We start from the raw sequence: 27312 nt of genomic DNA on the forward strand, positions 1-27312 counted from the left end.
CACTGAATTAACATGATTACTTTTGAGGTTTGGGGTTACACTTCCCTAAGGTTTAGTTATGGTGAGTGTGTGCCTTTTAACAAAATATCAATTTAAGTCAACTGCTTATTTCAAAAGCAGATTATTTATAGTTTTTTTTTCTATTAGTTTTGCTTGGTCCTTTGCCTGTCTAATTTTCAAAAGTTTTCTTCAAATTTGTAGTTTGAACTTCACTTCATTCTGTTGTTTATTTTACTGTGTAGAACTTTTTAATAACTTGTGGTATTATTTTTTTTAACTTGTCATTTATTTTCTACATTGGATTAGGATCTCATCTAAGAGTTCTTTCCCATTTCATAGTCTTAAGCATTCTCTGTTTCTCATAACTTATCAGTTTTAGATCTTACATTTATGTATTTAATCATTTAAAAACTAATTATTAAATTTGTTATTTGGCAGTTTCACGCAAGTATAAATTCATCTTTTATACTTTCATCTCCACCTTCTTCCATCTCCTGACTACCCCAGTCTACTATTCTCTTTTGAATAGATATCTTTTTATTATTATTAAATTTTTTTAATTAAAAATTTCTGCCTCCTCCCTGCCTCCATTTTTCCTCCCCCTCCCCCCTTCCCACTCCTCTCCCCCTCCCTCTACAGTCCAAAGAGCAGTCAGGTTTCCTTGCCCTGTGGGCAGTCCAAGGTCCTCCCCCCTCCATCCAGGTCTATTAAGGTGAGCATCCAAACCGGCTAGGCTCCCACAAAGCCAGTACATGCAGAAGGGTCAAAACTCAGTGCCCTTGTCCTTGGCTTCTCAGCAGACTCACATCGGAGCAATGGACAGAGCTCTCAAGGTCCAAATGAGGAACAGAAGGAAGGAGAACATGAGCAAAGAAGTCAGGACCGCAAGGGAGGCACCCACCCACTGAGACGGTGGGGCTGATCTATTAGGAGATCACCAAGGCCAGCTGGACTGGGACTGAAAATGCATGGGATAAAACCGGACTCACTGAATATGGTGGACATTGAATAGATATCTTTTTCACATTCATAATTATTCATTTTCCTTGATACCCATGCAGTTTAATGAATGAAATAAAGACGGTGAAGCAATCTTTTGAATCCTGATGAGCTCAACAGTGAATACAAAACTGAAGACAATGATTCTCCCTCACTCAGAACCTATCAACATCAAATACTCTAGCAGTAAGAGCTAATATCCCTTGAGCACCTCATTCATTCATGAATGTTGACTGGGTTTGCATTTGCAGACCAACAACAGGTATTCAGCATTATTTTGTTCATAGTTACAGAAGGCTTTTCAAATCTGGATGTTTTCACTTTGTGGAAAAAAGGACATAGCAACTTCATATATTTGTTCTGCATGTGTATATTGCTTTCCAATACAATTTATTGTTAATTTTAATGTCATTTTTCCTGTAAATGAATATTTTTAACATCTTTATTAGAATCATATTGCTGATGTTTTACATCTCTAATACACCCACATATATATGCACATATATATGTTTTATATTATAATTGGGCTGTAATAATAAAGTTCTCTAATATATTGTACACTGATCAGAATTGTTAAGATCAAAAAAGCAACTGATATGTACTGGTGAGGAAGAGAGAAATAGGAACTCACAATTAATGATAGTGTGACTGCAAACTGATTCAGCATATCTGCATATGAGTGTGGAAAACTTCCCAAAGCTACGTATAAATCTATCACATGACACAAATGTATCATTCCTTGTCATATTCCCAAGAATTCAGTACAGTCCACAATAGATACTGAGCCATGATCCTTCCTAATCTATTCACAACATCTAGGAAATAAAACAACTTAAATGTTCTCCAACTAATAAATGGATAATAGAAATGTGGAACACACATATATTATAGTTCCACATCTTTAATGTGAGTATATACCCTGGAGATATCATAGAAATCAGGAACGGAAATGATGGTCGTGGTGGAGGGAGCACTAGAAAAGGAAATAGCAGAGCATAAGTGATAGAAACAGTAAAATGAGACAAAGGCGTATAGGGGATTACTTGAGAAGGGGAAAGGATGTCAATAAAGACAAGGAGAGAGAAAAATAACACCAATGAAGTCTGAAAAAAGACATAATAAATAATATTTTATTTTTATTATATAATGTATAGAGCATATGTATGTATTTTCTCTCTGTCTGTCTGTCTGTCTGTCTGTCTCTCTCTCTCTCTCTCTCTCTGTGTGTGTGTGTGTGTGTGTGTGTGTGTGTGCGCGCGCTCAAGGGCATTCACTGTGCATACACCATTTAAAGAAGTATCCCAATTGAATTAAAATAAATGGAGCGAAAATCCCAGCGATCCCTCTGAAATCATGAACAAGGCAGGGTTGTCAACTCTCTTCATATATATTCAATATAGTTCTCAAGGTCCTAGCTAGAGCAATAAGATATAAAAAGAAGATCAAGGGGAAACAAATTGGAAAAAAAGAAGTCAAACTCTCCATGCTTGCTGATGATATGATAGTTTACATGAGTGACCCCCAAAATTCTACCAAGGAACTTCTACAACTCATCAACACTTTCAGTACTGCAGCAGCATCCAAGATTAACTCAAAGAATTAGTAGCCCTCCTGTACTCAGATGATAAAAGAATTGGGAAAAAATCATAAATACATCACACTTCACAATAGCCACAACTACTAGCATAAAATATCTCAGAGTAAATCTAACCAAATAGAAGATTTGTATGACAAGAACTTTAAATCTTTAAATAAAGAAATTGAAAAAGGCACCAGAAAGTGGAAAGATCTCCCATGCTCTTGAGTAGGTAGAATTAACATAGTAAATATGTCCGTCTTAACAAAAGCAATCTACATATCCAATGCAATGCCCATCGAAATTCCAGCAAAATTCTTCACAGACCTCGGAAGATTGGTACTCACCTTCATATGGAAAAGCAAAAAACCCAGAATAGCCAAAACAATCCTGTACAATAAAAGAACTTCTGGAGGCATCACAATCCCTGACTTCAAACTCTACTACAGAGCTACAGTACTAAAAGCACCCTGGTATTGGCATAAGAACCACCAGGAGGACCAATGGAACTGAATGAAGACCCAGATATTAATCCACACACCTTTGAAAACCTGGTATTTGACAAAAAAAAGCTAAAAATATAAAATGGGAAAAATAAAGCATATTTAACAAATGGTGCTGGCATAACTAGATATCAACATGCAGAAGAATGAAAATAGACCCATATCTATCACCATGCACAAAATCAAGTCCAAATGAATCAAAAACCTCAACATAAAGTCAGCCACACTGAATCTTATACAAGAGAAAGTGCGAAGTACACTTGAACATATTGGCAGAGGAGATCACTTCCTATATATACCCAGAGAAGCACAGACACTGAGAGAAAAAAACTAATAAATGGGACCTCCTGAAACTGAAAATCTTCTGTAAAGCAAAGGACACAAAATGACAAAAATGACAGCCTACAGAATAAGAAAAGATCTTCACTAACCCCACATTAGACAGAGGTCTGATCTCCAAAATATATAAAGAACTCAAGAAATTGGTCATTAAAAGAACAAATAATTCAATAAAAAATGGTGTGTAACCTAAACAGAGAACTCTCAACAGAGTAATTCAAAAATGGCTAAAAGACACTTAAGGAAATGCTCAACATTCTTAGTCATCAGAGATGTGCAAATCGAAACAATTCTGTGATTCCATCTTACACCTCTAAGAATGGCCAAGATCAAAAACACTGATGACAACTTATGCTGGAGAGGTTGTGCGAAAAGGGGTAAAGGGAACACTTCTGCATTGCTGGTGGGAATGCAAGATGGTACAGCCCCTTTGAACGTCAGTGGGGTGATTTCTCAGAAAATTAGGAAACAATATCTCTTAAGACCCAGTAATACCACTTTTGGGTATATATTCAAAGAATGCTCAATCGTGCCACGAGGACATGTGCTCAACTATGTTCACAGCAGCATTGTTTGTCATACACAGAATGTGGAAACAACCTAAATGCCCCTCTACCGAAGAATGGATAAGGAAAATGTGGTACAATTACCCAATGGAGTACTACACAGCAGAAAAAAATTATGACATCTTGAATTTTACAGGAATATAAAGTAGAAAACATCATTTTGAGTGAGGTAACTCAAACACAGAAAGTCAATTATCACATATACTCTCTCCTAAGTAGTTTTTAAACATAAAGCATACAAAATCAGCCCACAAATCACAATCCCAGAGATCTTAGACAACAATGAAGACCCTACGAGAGACATGAAATGATCTATTCTACATGGGAAGTGGAAAAAGAGAGTATCTTCTGAGTAATAAATTGGGAGCATGGGCACCTTGGGGGAGGTTTGAAGGAGAGGGGTGAGGCATGGAAGGGAGCACGGAAAAAAGTAGAGCTCAATAAAAATCAATAAAAAAGAAAAAAAAACTCTGCTGTATGATTTATTGTATAATTCTAAAGTCCTAAGAATTTAATTCAGTTGTTCTTAAGAAAAATATGTTTAAAATATTTATGTTAATAACTGTATCTGCTCATTTTCACCTCATTCAAATAAAGATATCACATTATCACTCATTAATGTATACAACAAAAAAGGAATTTAGAATATCTCTTTATTAAACATTTCTATTTTAATTATATTAATTTAATTAAACCATTTCCAAATTCTTTAAAATGTGTAAGTTCTATAATAAGTGATTGAGACAGATTTAAAGGTACACCTCCTATACACTTTCTATAAATGAAAAAGCCTTGGAAAATGCAAAAGGCAATAATTGGTTTGTAAGGTTTAATAAACATGGGTTAATGCTAATATGTAAGACTCATAAAATTCTTTTTCTAAAAGAATTTGTAAAGATAAATAATGTACAGGTCCACACTGGGAATAATGTTATTTACTTTAAGGCTCCTAAATCAGGGAAGAATATACTAATTAATATCCAACACCAAATGATCAACACTGATAGCATACAAATATATAGCATGAGTACAATGTACTATTTGTTTGGAATATATGAATATACAAGTAGATATATAACAACAATTAAAGCAAAATAAGATGCCATGAATAATAAAGAAAACAGGGAGGACATATAGAAATATTTTAGAGGCAGTATGTAGTAGGTAGAATTGCTCAAATTATAATTTCAAAAATGCATTTCTGCATAAAATATACAAATTATTATTTGAAATATAAAAAACAAATAGTGTCAGGAATACCACATTTTTCTTCTTTCTCATTTCCTTCCTTCCTTTTGTTTTTATTTTTTTCCTCAAGGTGGTTGTTTGCTCTGCTCAGACTGGTTTTATCTACATAGTTTAGGCTGGCATCCATTTCTTGAAGATTCTCCTATCTAAGCCTTCCAAATACTGCAATAAGAGGCATGTGCCAACACATCAAGATCTGAAGTTTGACATTAAAAAGCTAATAACTATGATTTTCCAAACTATTGTTAAGATGCAATGTACTCTATGTAGAATTTATTTATATAAGTTGCAAGTGTGTAGACAGAAAGCTGAGCTAGAACTCTCAGGCAATTCTCCGGTGAGTGGTTTATATCGGATACTTCATTAAATCATTCTAACATCCCAGGAAAAATTCCCATGTGTCAGTACCTAATCTGTCTGTATATGTTCCCTTCAAAAAGTCTGTATGCACAAATATGACCAATCCTCCAATGCTGATGAAACTAGAAATCAGCAAAAAAAAAAAAAAAAAAAAAATCTGCACTCAGACTCGACAATAAGAATTTCATGTTGATAAGTCCTCTTCCTTATTTTTCCCAATCCTGTTGAGAAAGATTCAGCTTATCTCACAGGTGCTGCTCATTGCTCCATTCTATTTTCTGACTCAATTACTTCCTTGAGGCAAACTTTTCACTTTCTCTTTTCATTTCTGCCTCTTGTTCAGAAACTGTCTCAATGTGATTTTATTTTTTTTTCCTGAAAGCTGACCTGCATCTTAATTCTGCCTTCATATAATGCTGACAACAAGGAATGTCAGAGGAAGTGGGAGCTGAAATATATAACTATTTGGGCCGATTTTTCATTAAGTTATGAATAGTAATATAAGATAACTGACAATATTAAAGAATAATATTCACTTAATGGATGATATTCCAAAAATTATTTAGAACCATAATCAATAGCAACAATTTTTTATATAATCCAATTTTGTTTTCTTTTTGTTGTTGTTATGAGTGTCTTGCCATCACTCCCCAATACTGAATCACAATATATTCTACCTTCTTTTAACGTTTTTTCAATACTGATTGTTATCTCATGTGTCTTGTTCATAACCCCAGCTTCATCTAGCCTAGAAATCCCTTAGTAACGTATTGACCTGACTTTGTATACCAAGAAAAGTTATGATTAAAACCTTCAAAACTCATAAACTGTTCAATTCCCAGCCCTTAAATCCTAAATTTTGTGTGATTTTACAAAGCTTTGCATAAACATTCTTATGCAAAATGGTTCTTTACCCAACCCTGTTGTGAGTTATTTAGACAGTCCCTCCTTCATAGCCAAATTTTTCCAGATGGTCAAGCACCCATCAAGTCCTAGGGGTGTTCTGGTTAAGAACTAGCATATTTATAATACTGAATGCCTAGTCATGTTCTCTCCTTTTCAGTTTGCATGCATACACTCCGTGATATCCAGTCAATAACGAAATCAGCTGAGGGCCTGTGCCAGAAGTGACCCTTCTTTCAGCTGCTTGACTTTATTCCCCCAATTAAAACACAAGTTTCATGAAGTAGGGATAAAATTATTTTCCTTACAGCATCTGAGTTTATATTTGACATATAAGAGTTGTTCAGTAAGTAAATAAAATAAATAAACCAAAATTCAAAAACTCAAGTGTGTAATTTAAGAGTAATTCCTTAATGTAACAGAGTAGTCAAAGCATATTTGTTTCACAGTCTAAACACAGCATTTTGCACTGCAATCTAGAATTACTTTTAGAGGTATACACTTTCTTCCTAAATTCCTATTACTTATTTTGTGAAAAAGTTAGCTTCCTAATTAGTCAAGAATTAACTGCATTTCGAAATTTTCCTCAAGCACATTGACTCTTCTCATCCCTTTGAATTTTCACACTTAATTTATGCACTGAAAAATTATCAAGGGAGTAAAAGCTAATATATCCTTTGGCACATTTTGAGGCTAATTCAATAAATGATTTCATAGATCCAGTTCTACTCTATATGGAGACATATGAAGAATCAGCTATGGCAATTAACTGAATTCAGTCCAGGTACCCTGGGAATTCTACTGGCTGGATGGAATACTAAATTAGATGTGCACTTAACGCCAATTAACCATAACACTGGATACATATTTTCATACTGAATTTAAACTGCCATCTTATGCATAAATCTCAGAATATTTTATGACACACAAGTCAAGCCCTAAAAATTACTTGCAATAAAAATATTTATATATGGCTATCTTTTAAGCAGACTCTGGATTTCTCGCTAATTTAATTTTTGTTCATGATATAATTGTTACTGACAACAAAGCAGGTTGATTCTAGGTATGGTGAGTCACTCTAATTTTTTTTGATACATATATTTTTTTTATTGAAAAAATTTCCACCTCCTCCCCGCCTCCCATTTCCCTCCCCCTCCCCCACTCCTCTTCCCTTCCCCCACTCCTCTCCCCCTCCCTCTCCAGTCCAAAGAGCAGTCACCATTCCCTGCCCTGTGGGAAGTCCAAGGTCCTCCCCCCTCCATCCAGGTCTAGGAAGGTGAGCATCCAAACAGGCTAGGCTCCCACAAAACGAGTACATGCAGTAGGATCAAAATCCAGTGCCATTATCCTTGGCTTCTCATCAGCCCTCATTGTCTGCAGTGTTCAGAGAGTCTGGTTTTATCCCATGCTTTTTCAGTCCCAGTCCAGCCGGCCTTTGTGAGCTCCCAATTGATCAGCCCCACTGTCTCAGTGGGTCTAATTTTTATATAATCTTTCTCCTACATGAGAATCTCTCTGTATACATCAATAAAAATACATTTTCCCAAAGTTGCTATTTTTCATAATATGTAACTGAAATTTTAATTAAATTTTCCATAAATAGCTATAATATTTTTAAAAAGTCTCATGACCAGTTACAATTTTATATATAAAAGGCTTAAATAGATCTCTTACATAAAGTGTTATTTATCAAATAAGAAATGATTGTTCACAAGGGAAGTGTTATGAAAATGAATAAGAGAGTCATAGATTCAGGTATTTGACTACTTGGCCCCTATTTGTTGTACTGTTTGGTGAAGTGGCTCAGTCTTTCAGAAGGAAGTGCATCACTGAGGATTGGCTTTGGGATTTTCAGCTCTTGTCCACCTCCTGTTTGGTTTATCTGCTCTGTGCCTGTGGATAAAGATGGGATTCCTAGCTGCCTCATCCTGTCACCATGCTTGCAGTTTGCTGCTAAGCCACTACACCAAGATGGGCAAATTTTCTCAAGTACCATAAGATTCGAATTAACACATTTCCCAAAACTTTAAGTCATGATATTTTGTCACAGCAACAGAAAACAAGTGATATGGAGTTGGTACCAGATTGTGGGTTGTTGCTGGGAATAGCTTGATCAGGTTGTTCTTTGGAGGCATTTGATGATTTTAAACCTTGGACTAGAAAAAGCATTTGAATTCTGTAATCAAATTCAAAGGACTGTTCTAATGAAAGTTTGAATACTGAAGTACTGAGAGAAATGGAGTCCATGGAGTCCAAGTCTTGGAGGTTTAACATGGAAACAATATTAACCTCTAGTTAAAGATTACTCCTATAAAATTTTGGCCATAAAAAATCTGTTTTATGATTGTTCCCTAAGGAGTCTGTTTTATAAGCAAAATAATAATAATAATAATAATAATAATAATAATAATAATAATAGACTCTGGGGTTAGGGAGAGAGCTCCTAAGCTAGTTAAAATTCATTGATGTTCTTTCAGAGGACACTAGTTTTGTGCCTTGAATGTATATATTATTTCATAACTGTATGTAATTCTGGTTCCAGGGGATTCAATTCACTCCTCTTATATCAAATCTACAGAAATCTGTAATGCCTATGGTGAGCATACATGCATACAGGCAAAATATTCACAGACCTAAATTAAAAATAAACAGTCATGTACTCTAATCATTTTTTTTTTCACAGAGAAATGTCTATGATAGCATAACTCTCAATCTGCAGAAAGGAAATTACTAATAACTCCTATGGTAGTCTACAAGTACTAGAAAGCATGGTAGTCAAGGTTTAAGTTAAAAGAGAAGCTGCAACTGTTATTGAGAGTAGTCCTATTAAAGGAGGCCTCTTGTTCCACACAGGAACGATAAGAGTTACCATAGAGGGAAGACTCCAGTCAACTAAACTTCCAACTTATAAGAAAGCCTAAAGAAATTCCTACTCCTAGAATGTTTCAAAACAAGAAAATTAGTGCTAACATGATCAACGGAGATTGGGGTACATTTTTAGTTGACAAGCAAACAAGAACATATTGCTCAAGTGGTACAGGTTTCAGTCGCACAAAAGATACAAGAATAAAGGACACATGAATTCTTCATTTCAGAGAACTGTTAAGGTTAGCTCACCATGGCCAGAGATCCCCTGAAGAGCTGTAAGAGGGTACTTCTTGAACGTGAAACATTGACTTAGATAATGACCCTGACATGTTGGAAATCCCAAAACTGTAAGGTATCTACAGGGAATGAATTTAGCACAATAGAAAGATGTGTATTTGTGCTGGTTATCTGTGTTTTGACATTACACAGCCTTGACATTGTAAAAGAATGTTGCAGGTAGTAGAGTTCAAGGCAAAGCCATAGAAACAAACCCGTTGGCACTGGTCATGGATCCAAAAAATTTAGTGTCATCTCCTTTGGGTCTCAACTTTGACCCAGTGTTTCTCCACTCTGCTTCCAGTATCACTTTTGGAATTAAAATGTACATTCTATGGTATTAGACGTTGGAAAAATGTGATTTGCATGTCAGTTTTACAAGCTGCCATAATTAAGATATTGCCTTGACTCTCAGAAGAGATTTTGGACCTTTAAACAATGATGAAATGCTAAGGACTTTGGAGACACTTAAAATTTGCTTACATTCATTTTGTACTATGATGTCACCAAGATCCTAAAGAGGCATATAGTAAAATGTGTGGCTTGAATCCTCACACCATAGGCTTAGGTATTTGAATACTTGGTCTCCAACTCCCGACATTGTTTGAGGAGGAGGAACAGGTAGATTCCATCACTGTGGGTGGGATTTGAGAAGTAAAAGTTTTGGGAAATTCTAGTTCCAGGTTCAATACTGTCCTGCTCAACATTTGCTGGTATGCCTAGGCCTGCCCACCATGGATGTCTCCTGTATTTCACCTACCTCATACCCAAGATAAATTCTTCCTTTTATAAAAACAACAACAACAACAACAAATAAAGAGCACACAGTTATACATATAATTAGGGTCCTGTATACGTGATATTCTTCCCCTCCAACCTCCTCTCTCTCTCTCTCTCTATCTCTGCCTCACTCTCTCCCTGAAACAAGGTTTCACTGTGCTCCCCTGGAAGGCCTGTCTCTGCTTCTGGAGTGCTGGGGTTAATGAGCATTGAAATTAATAGTGTGTTATCGCAACTGATTTTTCAAAGATTTTCTTTTTATTAACTGTTTTAAAATATACTTCTTATATTTAAATAAATATATTTTTATTCATTAACATATGATGTGAAATTTTTACGTAATGAATGTTCTTTGTATAAAAAAATTAAAATAAGAAAAGCAGTCATAAAACAAATTTTGACCAGGATAAGAAAACAAAATACATAGAACACCTGTTTTGTAATTAATGAACCAGAATGATGATCTAATGTAGCACACAGATCATGGAATGAGAAATTAAATTATTAAGGCTTATACCAGCTTTTTATATTACTGGTTTAATCACACTGGTAATTACTCTTTTAATTGTAGAAAGACATTTAAACCAGTCCAAAGAAAATCACATTGCCAAGAAACCCAGATTTATTTTCATTGTTTTTTTTTTCATTCTTGTAGTGCTTTTGTATGAACAGAGAGCCTTCATATCCTCAGTAAATCTGGGATCATTTGTTACTATATCATTAAATTTATGTAAATATATCATGTTCAGTAGTTTTTTCCTTCTTTCTGAATACAGAAATATTGTTTCTCTCATATTTAATTATGATTTCATTAAATTATACATTCTATACCGTTTCTAAGGTAATCTTAGATATTGTACAACATCACTTTCAATCACATTGCACATGTGAAAAGCATCAATAATATTGCTTCTGGTTTACACAGAAGTACTGTGAATTTAAATACCTGAAGGATCGAGATACAGAAAATAGAATTTACTCCTTTAATTACTTTAAACCAACTCACTGAATATACACTGAATTTCATAAGTATGTGCTGATTATTTGAACAATTTTGTTACTTAAGAACAAAAGCATAAATATGCATTTTACAAACACGTGATTCAAATCCATCGCCATTCCTTTCCCTCTACTTTGTCCGTTAATACCCTATCACTTACCAATTCTAGTGTAACCTACTCATTTTTAAATCCATTGATTCTACTTAGTATTGCTTTTTCATGTAGGAGCACTTGTGGGATCATGTCTGGCCCCTCAATGACCACTTCCAGAAGAAAACTAAATCTCTCTTCCCCAACATCCACCAATAGCTTCTTAGCAAGGGATGGGGATTTATCATGGCTTCATCTTTATGGAGGTCATGTATATGTAGTCCCAAAATACACTGTGAGTTTATGTGTACTATGGTCCTTTCATATCTAGTAAGTACTATTTCATTGTAGATATCTATTACCTATGATACTTGCAATCTTTCTGGCCTCTGTTCCAAGATGGGCATACTGCTTAATCACAGCTATTACAGAGTAACCAATGTATATCCCTAACATCTAATATCTCTACAGAGATGCTACTCTTTCACTTACTTACATTCCATATGTACTAATTGTAATTCAGAAATATGATTCAGCTGGTACTACCTCATCAGGAGCATCATTGTTTGGATTTAATAAAATGTCAAGGAGGTTAGGGAAGGCTTTGAAACATGGTATCAGTGGAAATAATTTCCTAGAAATCTCTTTTCATTATATCCAGGAGATGCCTTCCCTGTAAACCCCAGAGGATACAGCAATGAGTGTGTCATTACAAAAATCTTATAATTCAACCAAAGTTTTCAAAGTCATGAAATTTATAGCAGAATCTTTGAGAATCAATTAGTTTATGGGTATGTAATGATAGGGGAATTTTTTTTTGATAAGATAGTTGCCTTTGTAAAAGACAAAGAAATGTGTGCTTGTGTTTACCTATGCATGAAGGAGCACATAACAATGAGGAAAAGAATGTGAATCAGAGAGATGACCATGCTCTTTTCATGATTTCACAATTCTCGTCTCCAGAACAGTTTACAAGATATGCTTTGTTTAAATACTCAGCAACATTATTTTATTATACAATTCCTGCTCCTGTGAGCTGTAACTGTCAACTTGATGAATTGTAAATTGTCTAGGAAGAAAGTCCTGAATGAGGAATTGCCTTTATCAGAATAGCCTATAGCATGTCTTTTGAATTTGCTTTTGCCATGATTAATAATTGAGGCAGAATTAATGACTTTGGGCAGCATCACACTTATGTACTTGCTTCTAAGATATCCAAGAAATCTAGCCTTTCATCAGCATAGCAAATAATGCTTCTCTATGGGTTCTGAATTCCTTGTTTGATTTTTTTTCTAACAGATCTGTGTTCTCAAATTGTCAAATTGTAGGCCAAAATGAATCCTGTCCATTTTTAAGTTGCTTTGGACAAAAAGGAAATTATAATAATCTTGGGGTCATAAAGATACAGAAGTTCTGCTGAGAACCAATGCATTGTTTCAAAGTGCATACAGGATTCAGTGCTAATGAGTATTAAACAGATATTAAGAAGAAATGCTAAGTCAGCACTTATTCATAAGGCCTGATTTCATTAACATGTTTAAAATTTGTTGAACTTTATAGTTTGACCTTTCAAAAGTTGGATATTTATTAAAAATTCCTTAAAAGTGTTTATTTCCAGTCTAGTTGCTTTGAAACACATTGCAATAAGTATTACTGTGAATCAAATAATACCTGTCAGAAAAAGAAAGTTAACATAAAATCATAATAATTGTTGGAAAATAAATGAGAAAAATGTGAATTTTTACATTGTCACGGGAAGTAGATGCAATGTTTGAAAAAACAAAACAAATACGAACAAAACTACAGCTGATGAATGGAAGATTACCTCATTCTTTTTTGAAATGATCCTCTCCTTAGGCCTTTTGGAGGAGGATATACACTTGACATTTTATTAGTTTTGTTCTTGTAATCATCATGCTGTATACGTAAACAATGTTGTTGTGTGAAGAAGAACAAATTTATATATGCAAATGAGCACCTATAGTTTCAGTATTAAATGAGGTAGGGTGACTATAAAGTTAGGGTCATGGGATAAACAATTTATTCACAGATATAAAGTATGTGCTATGTCAAAAAATCATTTCTAAATATTTATTAACCTGGTTTTAAAATGTTAATATTGAATGCATATATTATCAATATTATTCAATAGATGCTGTTGAGAATTGCATTAGAGTCACAATGATAGGGTGGGAATACAAATTTTTGAGCAAATAATTACTCAATAAAGCACATCTATTAATTCTATGAAAACATGAGAGTTTGAACATATGCAAACAGTATGAATCTGAAGTATAAGGTTAGTTATGCCCACCTAACTCTAGAATGTATCCAATATTACAAATTACCTTCTAGTCAGAAGAAAGGACATTTTCAATTGTTCTTATACCAACTGTGAATTAAAAATCAGACAAAGAGGATGCATATAGAATTCATGGAAATAGTTAGTAGTTCTGAACATGTATTGTTGCAAAGAACTGTTAAATTAAACTTATCACAAAACAATTGTGTCTAATTATTAGTTAATATGTAGTAATTAGTCATAGAACTTAATGACATCCTAATCAGAATCAGACTTATTATTATTGGGGCATATTGCTTTAAAACACACAGCACATGCTTGCTATCGCCTTTGTTTTCCAAATTATAGCTTTAATTCAGCTCTAGTTTCAGAGTATGGTGACTCCTTTAAAGCATAGTAAATGAAGAGGCAGAATGCCAAGAAATCTGCTTCCTTTGAAACACAAAGGGGCTTGAGCAAAATAGCTTAATCTTTTAAGACTCTTGGTTCAGTGCTATCACAGTCAATGACACACACAGGTTTCAAATTACAACCTGCTTGATTCTTTTCAACAGACTCTTACCACTGTTACATTGTATATGTTTGGTTCAGGTGGAAACTTCTATGGTAAACTTCCTGTCACACTTTGTAATATTCAAAAGTTTCCTGTCCTCTATAGTGTTCTTGATGGAAACATGTATAACAAATAGATGTCAGACATATGTACTACATGAGTATTTAAAACAGTCATTTCTATTTCTTCCCAAGTACTGATAAGTTTATTACTATAACTTTTTTTCTTAAAATGCCATAATTTTGTTATATTTCTTTCATCATAATTTATAACTAAACTATCCTGATTTTCATGAATTTTGCTTTAAATAATGTGACTATACTACAAATGATAATTATTATTTTCATTCTTCTGTTTTTAATTATTATGTTTTATAGTCTTTCCCTAAGGAAGTTAGTACACATGCTTATTACATGTTAGCAAGGATGTATGTTCAGTAGTTAGATAAAAATAACTCAAAATCAGGATGTTTTAAATAGTACATACTCTCTTAAATGTATGATAATTTCCATTCCACAACTTCCTGAATGCTGATCTTATGCATGTGAACTATCATACACGGCCACATTCATTTCTTAAGGTGTATTAAAAAGAAAACATAGGGAGGCTCTATGTATATCATGATGGCATAATCGCACCATAGCCTGTTTCTACGTTAAAAGAAATAAAACCCTGGCAGAGGGATCAAAGTCACTTATCCACACCCTGCCCAAACCAAAAAAAAAAAAAAAAAAAATCAGAAAACAATATGGTAACTTTATAGACAATAAATATAGTGGCAAAATATTTGTATTTTAATAAATAAATCTTGCCTGAAGACCAGAGGCACTAGAGATCAGGTAATGGTGACACACATCTTTAATCCCAGCATTTGGGATTCAGAGGAGTAAGGATATCTGTAAATTCAAGGCCACTTTGGGCTACACAAGATCAATTCAGAAAAAAATCCAGGTGGTGATGCTTTACCTTTAATCCCAGTACTAGGGAGTCACACACTTTTAATCTCAGCAATAGAGGGAAGGTAAATTAGAAGAGAGAAGGCTTGGGCTGCTTAGTTTATGGTTGCCTAGCCTTGGGAGAGGTAACACTTCTCTAGTGGTTTGACTGCTTTGTTTTTCTGGTTTTCCAGTTGAACCCAATTTCTTCTATGGATTTTTATTATTCAGACTAAAAACAAAACAAAATCAGAGAGATCTTAAAAGGAAAAACTAAACTAAACATGCAAATAAAAAAAAAAACAAGCACTGTTTAGGTCTGTACTCCATTTTTTATTGGATTATGTGGTTTGTTTGTTTTTTTTTTGTGTGTGTGTGTGTGTTCTTTTGATGACCAATTTCTTGAGTTTGTTGTATATTTTGGAGATCAGACCTCTGTCTGATGTGGGGTTAGTGAAGATCTTATCTCATTCTGTAAGCTTTCATTTTGTCTTGTTGACTGTGTCTTTTGCTTTCCAGAAGCTTTTCAGTTTCAGGAGGTCCCATTTATTAATTGTTTCTCTCAGTGTCTGTGCTGCTGGGGTTATATTTAGGAAGTGGTCTCCTGTGCCAATGCATTCAAGTGTACTTCCCACTTTCTCTTCTATAAGGTTCATTGTGGCTGGCTTTATGCTGAGGTCTTTGATCCATTTGGACTTGAGATTTGTGCATGGTGATAGATATGGGTCTTTTTGCATTCTTCTACATGTTGATATCCAGTTATGCCAGCACCATTTGTTACATGTGCTTTCTTTTTTCCATTTGATATTTTTTGCTTCATTGTCAAAATTCAGGTGTTCGAAGGTGTGTGGATTAATACCCGGGTCTTCTATTTGGTTGCATTGTTCCTCTTTTCTGTTCATATCCCAATACCAGGCTGTTTTCAATACTGTAGCTCTGTAGTAGAGTTTGAAGTCAGGGATTGTGATGCCTCCAGAAGTTCTTTTATTATATAAGATTGGTTTGCTTATCCTGGGTTTTTTGCTTTTCCATATGAAGTTGAGTACCATTCTTTCAAAGTCTGTGAAGAATTTTGCTATTATTTTAATGGGCATTGCATTGAATCTGTAGATTGCTTTTGTTAAGACGGACATTTTTCCTATGTTAATTCTACCTCCCGAAGAGCATGGGAGATCTTTCAAATTTCTGGTGTCTTCTTCAATTTCTTTCTTCAAAGATTTAAAATTCTTGTCATACAAGTCTTCTACTTGTTTGGTTAGAGTTACTCTGAGATATTTTATGCCAGGCTATTGTGAAGGGTGTTGTTTCCCTGATTTCTTTCCCAGCCCTTTTATCATCTGTGTAAAGGAGGGCTACCTATTCTTTGAGTTGATAGTGTATCCAGCTATATTACTGAAAGTGGTTAAGAGTTGTAAAAGTTCCTTGGGAGACTTTTTGGGATCGCTTATGTAAACTATCATATCATCAGCAAACAGTGAGAGTTTGACATCTTTTCTGATTTTTATCCCCTTGATCTCCTTATGTTGTCTTATTGTTCTTGCTAGGATCTCAAAAACTATATTGATTCGATATGGAGAAAGTGAACAACCTTGTCTTGTTCCTGATTTTAGTGGGAGTTTCTCTCCATTTAGTTTGATATTGGCTGTTGGCTTGCTGTATATTGCCTTTATTGTTTAGGTATGTTCCTTGTATCCCTGCTTTCTCCAAAACCTTTATCATGAAGGGATGTTATATTTTGTCAGCATCTAATGAGATGATCATGTGGTTTTTATTTTTCAGTTTGTTTATATGTTTGATTATGTGGACAGATTTTTGTATGTTGAACCATCCCTGCATCTCTGGGATTAAGACAACTTGATGTATTCTTGGATTCTATTTGCCAGTACCTAAACAGAGAAGTCTCAACAGAGGAATCTAAAATGGCTGAAAGACACTTAAGGAAATGTTCAACATCCTTAGTCATCAGAGAAATGCAAATCAAAACAACTCTGAGATTCTACCTTATACCTGTAAGAATGGCCAAGATCAAAAACACTGATGACAACTTATGTTGGAGAAGTTGTGGGGTAAATGTAACGCTTCTGCATTGCTGGTGGGAATGCAAGCTGATACAGCCCCTTTGGATGTCAGTGTGGCAATTTCTCAGAAAATTAGGAAATAACCTTTCTCAAGACCCAGCAGTACCATGTTATGGTATATATCTAAAGGATGCTCAATCTTGCCACAAGGGCATGTACTCACTATGTTCATAGCAATATTGTTTGTCATAGCCGGAACCTGGAAACAACGTAAATGCCCATCGACAGAAGAATGGATAAGGAAAATTTGGTACATTTATACAATGGAGTATACACAGGAGAAGAAAATACATCTTGAATTTTCAGGAAAATAGATGGAGCTAGAAAACATTATTTTGAGTGACATAACTCAGAAACAGAAAGACAATTATCACATGTACTAATTCATAGGTGGATATTAAACATAAAGCAAGGAATACCAGCCTACACACCACAAACCTAGAGAACTTAGACAACAATGAAGACTCTAAGAGAGACTTACATAGATCTAATCTACATGCAAAGTAGAAAGTAGAAAAGACAAGATCTCCTGAGTAAATTGGGAGCATGAGGACCTTGGGAGAGGGTGGAAGAGGGGGCTGACAGGGGAAGAGGAGAGGCAGGGAGGGGAGCAGAGAAAAATATAGAGCTCAATAAAGATCATTAAAAAAGAAAAGATTATAAAAATACAAAAATAAATATTTTTATGGAAAAAATCCCATTGCTGTCCTGTAGCTAATCTGTTTGCCTTTTGTCAGATTTTGTCCAGTTTTCAACAATCCTTCTACAGCGCAATGTAGACGCAACAAGTGTAGAAGAAGAGAGATCTGGAAAGGAGGCAGCCCATCTGTCAGGGATGATGGCAATCCTATGTAGATTTCAGAAATGGCAGTGCCAAAATTCTGTGTCAAATGCCACAGAAATGTCACACAGACCCAGTCTTCTGCTTACACTGGTCAGACATAAGCCAACACAGCAAAGCTTTTAATGAATGCTAAATACGCCAACATACTTTGTGGTAATTATTAAGTTTTAGAGCTGCACAGCATAATAATTACAGTGTCCATGAAAGAGTTAAACTTTTCTTTACATTCAGTGAACCAGAAGAGGACAGTCAATCCCAAAGGGAAAAGAAAATCAACAGCTGTGAACCAGAAAACAGTCCAGATGTTTAATAAATTGCTGTGTATTTAGAGCTGATATTCTAGACAATGTTTACCTGTGTTGCATGAGGTATACATAATAAATATTAAAAAAAAAAACAACTACTCAGAATGAATGAACAACCCGATTGGCACGAGCATAAATTGGCCTACGCGGCAGAGACTGAGCTGGATTATAGGCATGTCAGAGCAGCAAACGTGGCCCAGAGGAGCCGCCCAGTGGTCAAAGAGTTCCCAGGGGAAATCTGGCTCAGATCTTCCAAAGATCTTTCCTGAAATTTGGCTAAAAACACCACACGTGACACCAATTAGAAATTCCATCATCTTGAAGATCGTGCCTCATGCAATAGTGGCTCCAGAGGTCCCAGCTATCCACACACTTCTAAGGAGTTTTTTGATCTCTTTTATCTTGCGGGGGGGGGGGGGGGGGGTACTTCCTTCTCTCAAGGTTCCTACTAAGAAACACATCTTCAACATTTGTAGTGTCCTTTGTACCCCCACCAGCACCCCAGTGCTGTACACTCAGAACATTGAGTCTAACTCCGGAGAGGGAGAGCTGGACACCAGAGACCTGGAAATCTCTCAGAAAAACAGATGATCTTGTCAGCTGGATAGACTCAGTTCTACCTCAACCTCCACTACTGTCCGACGATCCTTCTTTGGATTTGAGAGACCTGAAGATTTGCCTGGAGTCTCACCTGTTGTGTATTGAAAGTTAATTGAAGTCTCCAAAGTACCTGTAAAGCCCTGGGTTCCAGATACAACACTTCTTGGTATCTCTCCTCCAGTTGTGAAAGAGAAACAAAAGAAGGTGCCAGAGATCCTGAAATTGGAGCTGGAAGAGTGGGCAATGGCTTGAATGCTGAGCTTGAAGCTACTGAACAGTTTGATCTTGTGACTGAATAAGAGAAATTGGGGGAACAACTGGCCAGGCTCTCCACTCTCTCCTCATACATATTGCCCTTTGAGAATAACATGACTTGTAAGGTCCTCTTTATTGGCTTGTTATCCAGAAAGTTATTGCTGGACCCTCATCATATTGTGACTAGTTACTCTGGGCTTTCTACCTCCACAGTGTTTCAGATGAGAAACCACTTTTATTCTGAGCCCACACTGTCAAAAACAGGTTCAGTTGTCTCACACACTTGTAATCCCAGTTATCTGCAGGCTGATGCATGAGGATTGACATGAATTTCTGTTCACCTTGAACTACAGAAAGAGGCGGATAATATATACTAAACTATACAACAACATACACACAACACAATAGATATGGAGACAAATTGAATCTACAGTGAATAGATTTAGAACATTAAGGACCAAGGTAGATTAAAAGGATGGTATAGCTTTTACCTGCAGTTCTTCAAAAATATTTTTAACTGGTTAAGAAACACATTCTGGTGTTTGTATAATGTTATAAATGTGTATCACTGTAATGTATTTCTTAGCATGTTTCAAATATTAGTGAAAGAAAATAGTAATTGGCATGTATAAAAATGCAACAAATATCAAAGTTTGGAATGTGATTAGAACATTTTAAGAAATGGTGATTATTATATGTATGCTTTTAAAAATATGAAGTATATTAAATAACTTACCAAGATTTCACATTAAAATACTTTATACAAAGAGTAAAGTGAATCTACAACTTTAAAATTGGGGGAATAATGAAGATAAGATAAAAATTTTCAAAATACAACACAGATACATAATACATAATAGTACTTAAAAAAACACTAAAATTAGGAAATTTAAAAGTTGATCATCAATCTTGGTAAGTCTTCCAGAAAGGAAAGCATTTCAACAAATAATAGTTTGTCAATAGACGCATGGAGTGAAAAATGAAGGGGATATTTCTCAAGGTGCTTGGAAATGAATCACAGAATTTAACATAAAATTAAATTTCCAAAGCTTAGGAAGGAGTTATAGATGTGAAGATTCAAAGGGAGATCAAGTTCAAAGCAAACTGCAATGCATAAAACTTCAGCATTATATATTTCATAGATTACAATTTGACTATGGAAAAAATAATTTAAATATGTATGGTAGATAAAATATGTGTATACATGTTCATCCTTTAATAACTAACTTCAAAATAAGAAAAATAGTTGTAGCTATATAAATTCTATCTGTATGATGACAATAAGAATTAGGTACTATATTGATATACATATAGATGAGAGTGCATAGTGACTAAAGATAAGTTAGGCAAAAGCCACAGAAAGAGAAAATATGTGAAAACCATGCATCATAAAAAGGAAGAGCCAAAATTCATAGTGACCTCAAGTTGACAGACAATGAAACAACCTGATTTAGAAATGGACAAATGGCTGGAACAGATATGTCTCTGATGAAGACACAGAACTAATTTTGTGCATTAGTAGTTATTCAATGCTTTTTATGGTGTAGCTGTTTGTTAAGATGCATGTGATGTCCATGAAATAGCTTCTTGCAATTGTTATTAGCACAGTTGGTTAGTATGTAGTGATATAGTTTATTCACATTGAACTTAATTATTTTTAAAGAAATTCTCAATATGAGTTGTATCATGATTAATAGTTACTATTACTGTCTATTAATATTAATGTAGAGAAAATAACATGGTAAAATGTTATGTACGCAAGAATATTTCAAAAAATTCCATTAAGGCAATTAATGTTCTTCAGGTATCAGGTAGCATCCTGATGTAGTTGTTGAGAATTACTTTATATTTCCTCCTCTTTAAATGCATTCATAGAAAATTATTTTAAATTCCACGTAATAAACTAAGGGAGAAGCTCAATTTATATTTACATGTAAATATAAATATAAATTGTAGTTATAGGATTCCACATAGTCTTGAACTCACCTAATCATGAAAATTATTGACAACTTCTTTTTTTTTATTTAAATTTATTTATTTATTAAGGATTTCTGCCTCGTCCCCGCAACCGCTTCCCATTTCCCTCCCCCTCCCCCGATCAAGTCCCCCTCCCTCATCTGCTCGAAGAGCAATCAGGGTTCCCTGACCTGTGGGAAGCCCAAGGACTGCCCACCTCTATCCAGGTCTCCTAAGGTGAGCATCCAAACTGCCTAGGCTCCCACAAAGCCAGTACGTGCAGTAGGATCAAAAACCCACTGCAATTGTTCTTGAATTCTCAGTATTCCTCATTGTCCGCTATGTTCAGCTAGTCCGGATTTATCCCATGCTTTTTCAGACCTAGGCCAGCTGGCCTTGGTGAGTTCCCAATAGAAAATCCCCATTGTCTTAGTGTGTGGGTGCACCCCTCGTGGTCCTGAGTTCCTTGCTCGTGCTCCGTCTCCTTCTGCTTCTGATTTGGACCTTGAGGTTTCTGTCCAGTGCTCCCATGTGGGTCTCTGTCTCTGTCTCCTTTCATCGCCTGATGAAGGTTAATATTCATGAGGATGCCTATGTGTTTGTCTTTGGATTCACCTTCTTATTTAGCTTCTCTAGGACCGTGAATTATAAGCTCAATGTCCTTTATTTATGGCTAGAAACCAAATATGAGTGAGTACATCCCATGTTCCTCTTTTTGGGTCTGGCTTACCTCACTCAGGATAGTGTTTTCTATTTCCATCCATTTGTATGCAAAATTCAAAAAGTCCTTGTTTTTTACTGCTTATAAATTATACTTTTAACAATCATGATTTACTGACACTAAACACATTTTGATGAAGTATAAGAATTGTCATGCGTCACTGCATTTTGTATTTTATGTTGACACCAAATAATTCAACAAAATAGGGAAGAACTGAAAACACATCTACATACCTAAGACTTTAACCTTTAAACACACACACACACACACACACACACACACACTCATGTACATGCACGTATGTGCTTGTATACACAAACAAATACATGGTCTAAAGACTTGGTTATGAAAAACAAGTGTGGCTCAGTTGATCTGGTATTTTCAGCTAAATATTTCAAAGGATAATAGTCACTCTTAAATGCAAATCATTGTGAAATGTACACAGACTTCCATTAGTTATTTCTAATAGCTTACTGAGTAGTTTCCTTCCTCCTAAAACTATGCATTGAATATTGAAAAAAATGTAATAACTGTTCATTTGATTTTCATATAAGAGTCATATTTTCTCAGACCAGCTAAGGTTGTTGTAATGATAATTCACACTAAATATTACTTACATTCAATGTCAAGATGCATGCTTCTCTGGTGCCCACCGATCCTACTCGCAGCCTCACAATCATATCTCCCTGAATCCGATAACTTCACATCTCTGATGTGCAGTGACGAATGTCCCCGCTGCCCTTTGACTTCAATTCGGCCATCTGGGCTCTGTTCACAAAGATTCAGAAAAGAAATAAAAATTTGCCTGTGTTGATGGAAAATGATTCACAAATTATTCATATTTATCATGTTAGATATCAATAAAACATAACACATTTAAAAATCAAAGAGTATAATTTCTGTATTTGCTACTTTAAGGTATACAGCTTCTTATTTTACATGATCAGCTGTACATAAGGCACTGATATGTAGGGTACCCTTTCACAAATATTTTATCAACTACTCTTAATTATCTTTTTACTGTTCTTTTTAAGCATTTTCTCCTTTAATTGAAAATAGTTCCTTTTCCCATGCAATATATCCTGTTTCAGGTTTCCATCCCTCAGCTCCTCCCAGTTTCTGTCTATGTCCCTTCACTTCTGGATCTTCATCCTTTATGTCTTTTATTAGAAGAGAACAGAACTCTAAAAGATAATAATAAAAATATAAAAATAGTATAAAATCATCTAAAACAAACAACGAAATAAAATAAAAACTACTGAAGCAAATCAGCAGAAAGAAAAGAATCTAAGAGAGGGCACCAGAATCAGGAATCCACTCATTCACACACTAAGGAGTCCCACAAAAACACTATCCTGAAAGCTATAACATACACAAAGGATCTGGTACAGACCTAGTCAATCCTGTCTTTGCTGCTTTGTTCACTTTGTTGGTGATTTCTTATGTGATGGAACTCAAAATAAATGTCTATACATTTCTGAAATTTTATCATAATTTTAGGATAATCAAAATTTACCTCATATAAAAAGATGCTTTTTCCAAACTTTAAACTGTTTGTGGGGCAAAGTAAGATGCATTTTTGTTGTTGTATAATAAGATACTGGCAGGTTACTAGAATTTGCTTTCTATCAAAAAAGTAATCTTCTCAAACAACTTCTACACCAAAAATATACTTTCTGACTCACAAATAATAATAAAGTATACTTTAAAAAATATGACATTTACCAAGTTATAAAACTAAATAAAAGAATAACAAAATGCAAGAATTCATACAATTTAAAAAGAATGAGAAAACCAAAAAGTCATGTCTTATTCAGCAGAGCTAGCCTTCCTTCAGTAAGCACTTATTTCTCTTGGTTTTCACAATTTCTAAATTTGTTCAGTTTTTTTTCATGGTTTCCTCTCTTTGATTCTATTTAGACTATCCATGCTGACCCTGACTTTGGAGCAATTCCCAGACTGTTTAACCTGACCATTATCTCTATTCGTTCTCCACTTCAAGAGTGTGATGGTTTGATGTACATCCCAAATCAACATAATTATACCTAGACTCATTGTTGTGAGATAAAATCCTCTACCTAGCCCAGGCTTCCTACAAATTTGTGATATTCCTGCCTCTCTTACTGATGGAATTACAACAATATTCCCAAGAACCTGCAGTTATACGAGTCTGGCATTATGTTTATCCTGACAACTCAAAAAGATCTGGTTTTCTTTTTGTGACAGAAATATTTGTAATGCCCTGTAAAGTATGCTTGGCCTTAGGTATGGTTTTGGAATTTAATTCTTAATGACTTGTGATATGGGATTCTCCTCTGCATCCTGTGAATACCATTGGTTAATAAAGAAACTGTCTTGGGCCTGCACAGGGAATAGAAGTAGGTGGGAAAAATTAAACTGAATGTTGGGAGAAAGAAGGAAGAGTTAGAGAGAAGTAATGGGGCCTCAGCAGACACAAATGCTGAGAACTTTTCCAGTTAAGCCACAGCCATGTGGCGATACACAGATTGTCAGAAATGGGTTAAATTAAGATATAAGTGTCATTCAATAAGAAGCTAAGAAGTTTTTTAAATAATATAGTTTCTCTGTGATTATTTCAGGTCTGGGCTGCTCAGTGGCTGGGAAACAAACAAGCATGCTACCTTACAATAGAATTTTCTAAATGTAGAATACCTAAACCTGTCACCATCCTCAGCTATTTTCTTTCTTTCCCAATGACTTTGTTTCAATCAATCAATCAGCTCTGTGCTCCACTTGTCTTGTCTCTACTTGTACCTCTTTGAAAGAAATTGATGTTTCTCTTGATTTAAGATGGAACAGGCACATTTTTAGTTTTAACACTATGCAGAACAACTTTGAAATTCTGCAAAATGCACAGATACATTTCTTATGTTTTTTTTTCTGACTGAAACCATATCAAATGCAGAAAGCATTTCTTGGGATGCTAGGAATATTTTTATCAGCATTTTTTTATTTTCATAATAACTCCATGAATATTTCATCTCACCTTGGCTGTGTAACTGCAAATATCATGACTTCCTGAGTAAACTCCAATCCTTCAGCTTGACAGTTAAGGACCTCTGTGTGTTATCACCTTTCTGTCTGAGCACATTTTACAATTTGAATACCATCAACTTGAATTATTTTAAATTACTTATACTGTCCTGAATATCCTGTGCTTTCTCTAAGTACTCTCACAGCCTTGTCTAAAACTATTTCACCTTTATTGCTGCCAGCATCTGTATTTACACTTCATGATTCTTCTATCTTTTTATTTATTCACTAGATTTTATTAACTATTCAAAATAATCTTGCTTGCCTGAAAAATGAGTACAGCATTGTTGACCTCTACATCTTGCTTGGAACCAATATTTTTACTAAATTACTTTGAAATTGCAGCCACTATAATGCACAGTAAAACTACAACTGAATAAATGTGAGAAAATTTCAGTTTTTTTTCTTGTACATATACCATAAATAGTATCTAAAACAGAAAAAAATCAAATATTTTGTAAGCCAAAATAATTAATTTAAAAGTGACTAAATAGTGCAATATTTATGGTGTCCTTTATTAAGGATTATTAACTTGTATTGGGCTTTATTAAAATGAAACAAACAACTATGTTGTTAATAATGTCAATGATGCAATCAGAGAGATATTTCAGCTAGAGACTTCATTGGTTGCTCTTCCAGGTGACCCATGTTCAAGTTCCACTCATGGGTACTGCTAACTGTCTGTAACTTCAGTCCCAGGAAATCCATACTTTCTTTTGACCTCCAGAATCACTGTAGCCTCCACAAGCATTTCATGCCTATGGTATGTAGACACATGGAACCCAAATACTGATACATATATAATACAACACAATTAATATTTTTTTGAAAAGTCAGTGATTAGTATCTGCTAAGAAAAGTATTGCTTGCCAACATTACTTAAAAGTAAGTTTAATTGTTCCTGAAAATTAAACACATTCTCTTCTTAATGTCCCATATTAAATGGAATTTTACTTGGGGTATCCTCTGACTATATGCTTAGTAAACATCAATCCATAGTAAAAATGCTGAAGTTCAATATTATTATAAAACTACAATATGCACTTTTTAAGGAAAAAGCTTTAAAAATATGTGATTCCTTGAAAAGTAAATCATTTTTGGATTTAACTTAGGTTTGTAAATTTCACTATGGACATTTTATTAGAAGTTCAAAGTCATTCCTTCTTATATCTGACATTCAAAAGGACAGCTCTCTCTTTGTGCTACAAAAAGGCATTATACAAATCTAAAAGAAAATTCATTTATATCTTGGCTTTGATTCAACACTTCCTGAAGATTCATTTAAGACATCTGATATTTGATTGTGACAGGTTAATGGGCATTTTAGCTGCCTATCCAGGATTTCCAGGTTCTACCACTGAATAAAGTAAAATGATTGGAAAGCAAACTATCTGTCTGTACATTATCATCTCTGTCCTTCATTGAAATGAACTCTTCAAAGTTTGAATCAATGTTTCATCCTTTTCTCTTACAGAAGGTCATTTTAGATAGGCTTATTGTGTAAGAGTTTCATAGTTTTATAAAATGATTGCACATAGAGATTACTATTATACAACATTGAATAACCACAGAATAGTATCACCTTGATTTATTTAAAAACCTATTCTTTTACTAACTGTTACCATATACCAATTGAAAGTATAAAAAGTACACCTTTCAACAAAATTGCAAACAAAACACTTATATCTATGATGTTTATTACCCTGATATTCAGTACGAAGATAAAAATCCATATGTTCCATGAAACATATTTGAGATGACAACTCTCTTGCTCCTCTCCTGATTTGCACCATGCCTTTGAAAATTTTTAGTGCATGTAGTTATCATTTTTATGCATGCAGTGCTTATGTATTTATTGTCAAGTTGTTATTACAAAACCCAGTTTGAGTTTGAACTCTGGTTTCTCCTGATACAGCTTTGAAAGAGCTCTTATTAGTTATGCAGTCTTCTATTATTTGAGAACTCCATGAATCAATTCATCCACTCAACAGTTCTGTAGGTTTTCTTCACTTACTTTACCAAAAACAGACTCTCCACATACAGTGATGAAAAAAATAGAATAGGCTTTATCCTTAGTGATATTCCAATGCAACAGAATTTGCAAGTACAATAAAACTAATTTTACCATGGAGAAGACCACAACTTCATTTAAGGATTAGGAGTGGATTGATGGGGAACCTCCTTCAGTAAATGGCCCTTA

The 27312-nt window shown here is 34.6% G+C and overlaps 1 protein-coding gene and 1 pseudogene across 3 annotated transcripts in view; one reads left to right on the forward strand and one right to left on the reverse strand.

Annotated features, from left to right (window-relative positions):
- Window positions 1-27312, reverse strand: part of Ncam2 (neural cell adhesion molecule 2) — a 402352-nt gene that overhangs the window by 91528 nt on the left and 283512 nt on the right. For all 3 annotated transcript variants that reach the window (XM_041678551.1, XM_041678550.1, XM_041678552.1), the window contains exon 9: window positions 22676-22826. In XM_041678551.1, the coding sequence (XP_041534485.1) occupies window positions 22676-22826 (151 nt within the window). The remainder of the gene's footprint in view (window positions 1-22675; window positions 22827-27312) is intronic.
- LOC121465287 lies at window positions 18701-19425 on the forward strand (annotated as a pseudogene).

This window comes from Microtus oregoni, unplaced genomic scaffold (assembly GCF_018167655.1).
Source record: "Microtus oregoni isolate MIOR12 unplaced genomic scaffold, Mior012 000030F_ref0000283, whole genome shotgun sequence".
In the NCBI taxonomy this organism is placed as follows: Eukaryota; Metazoa; Chordata; class Mammalia; order Rodentia; family Cricetidae; genus Microtus; species Microtus oregoni.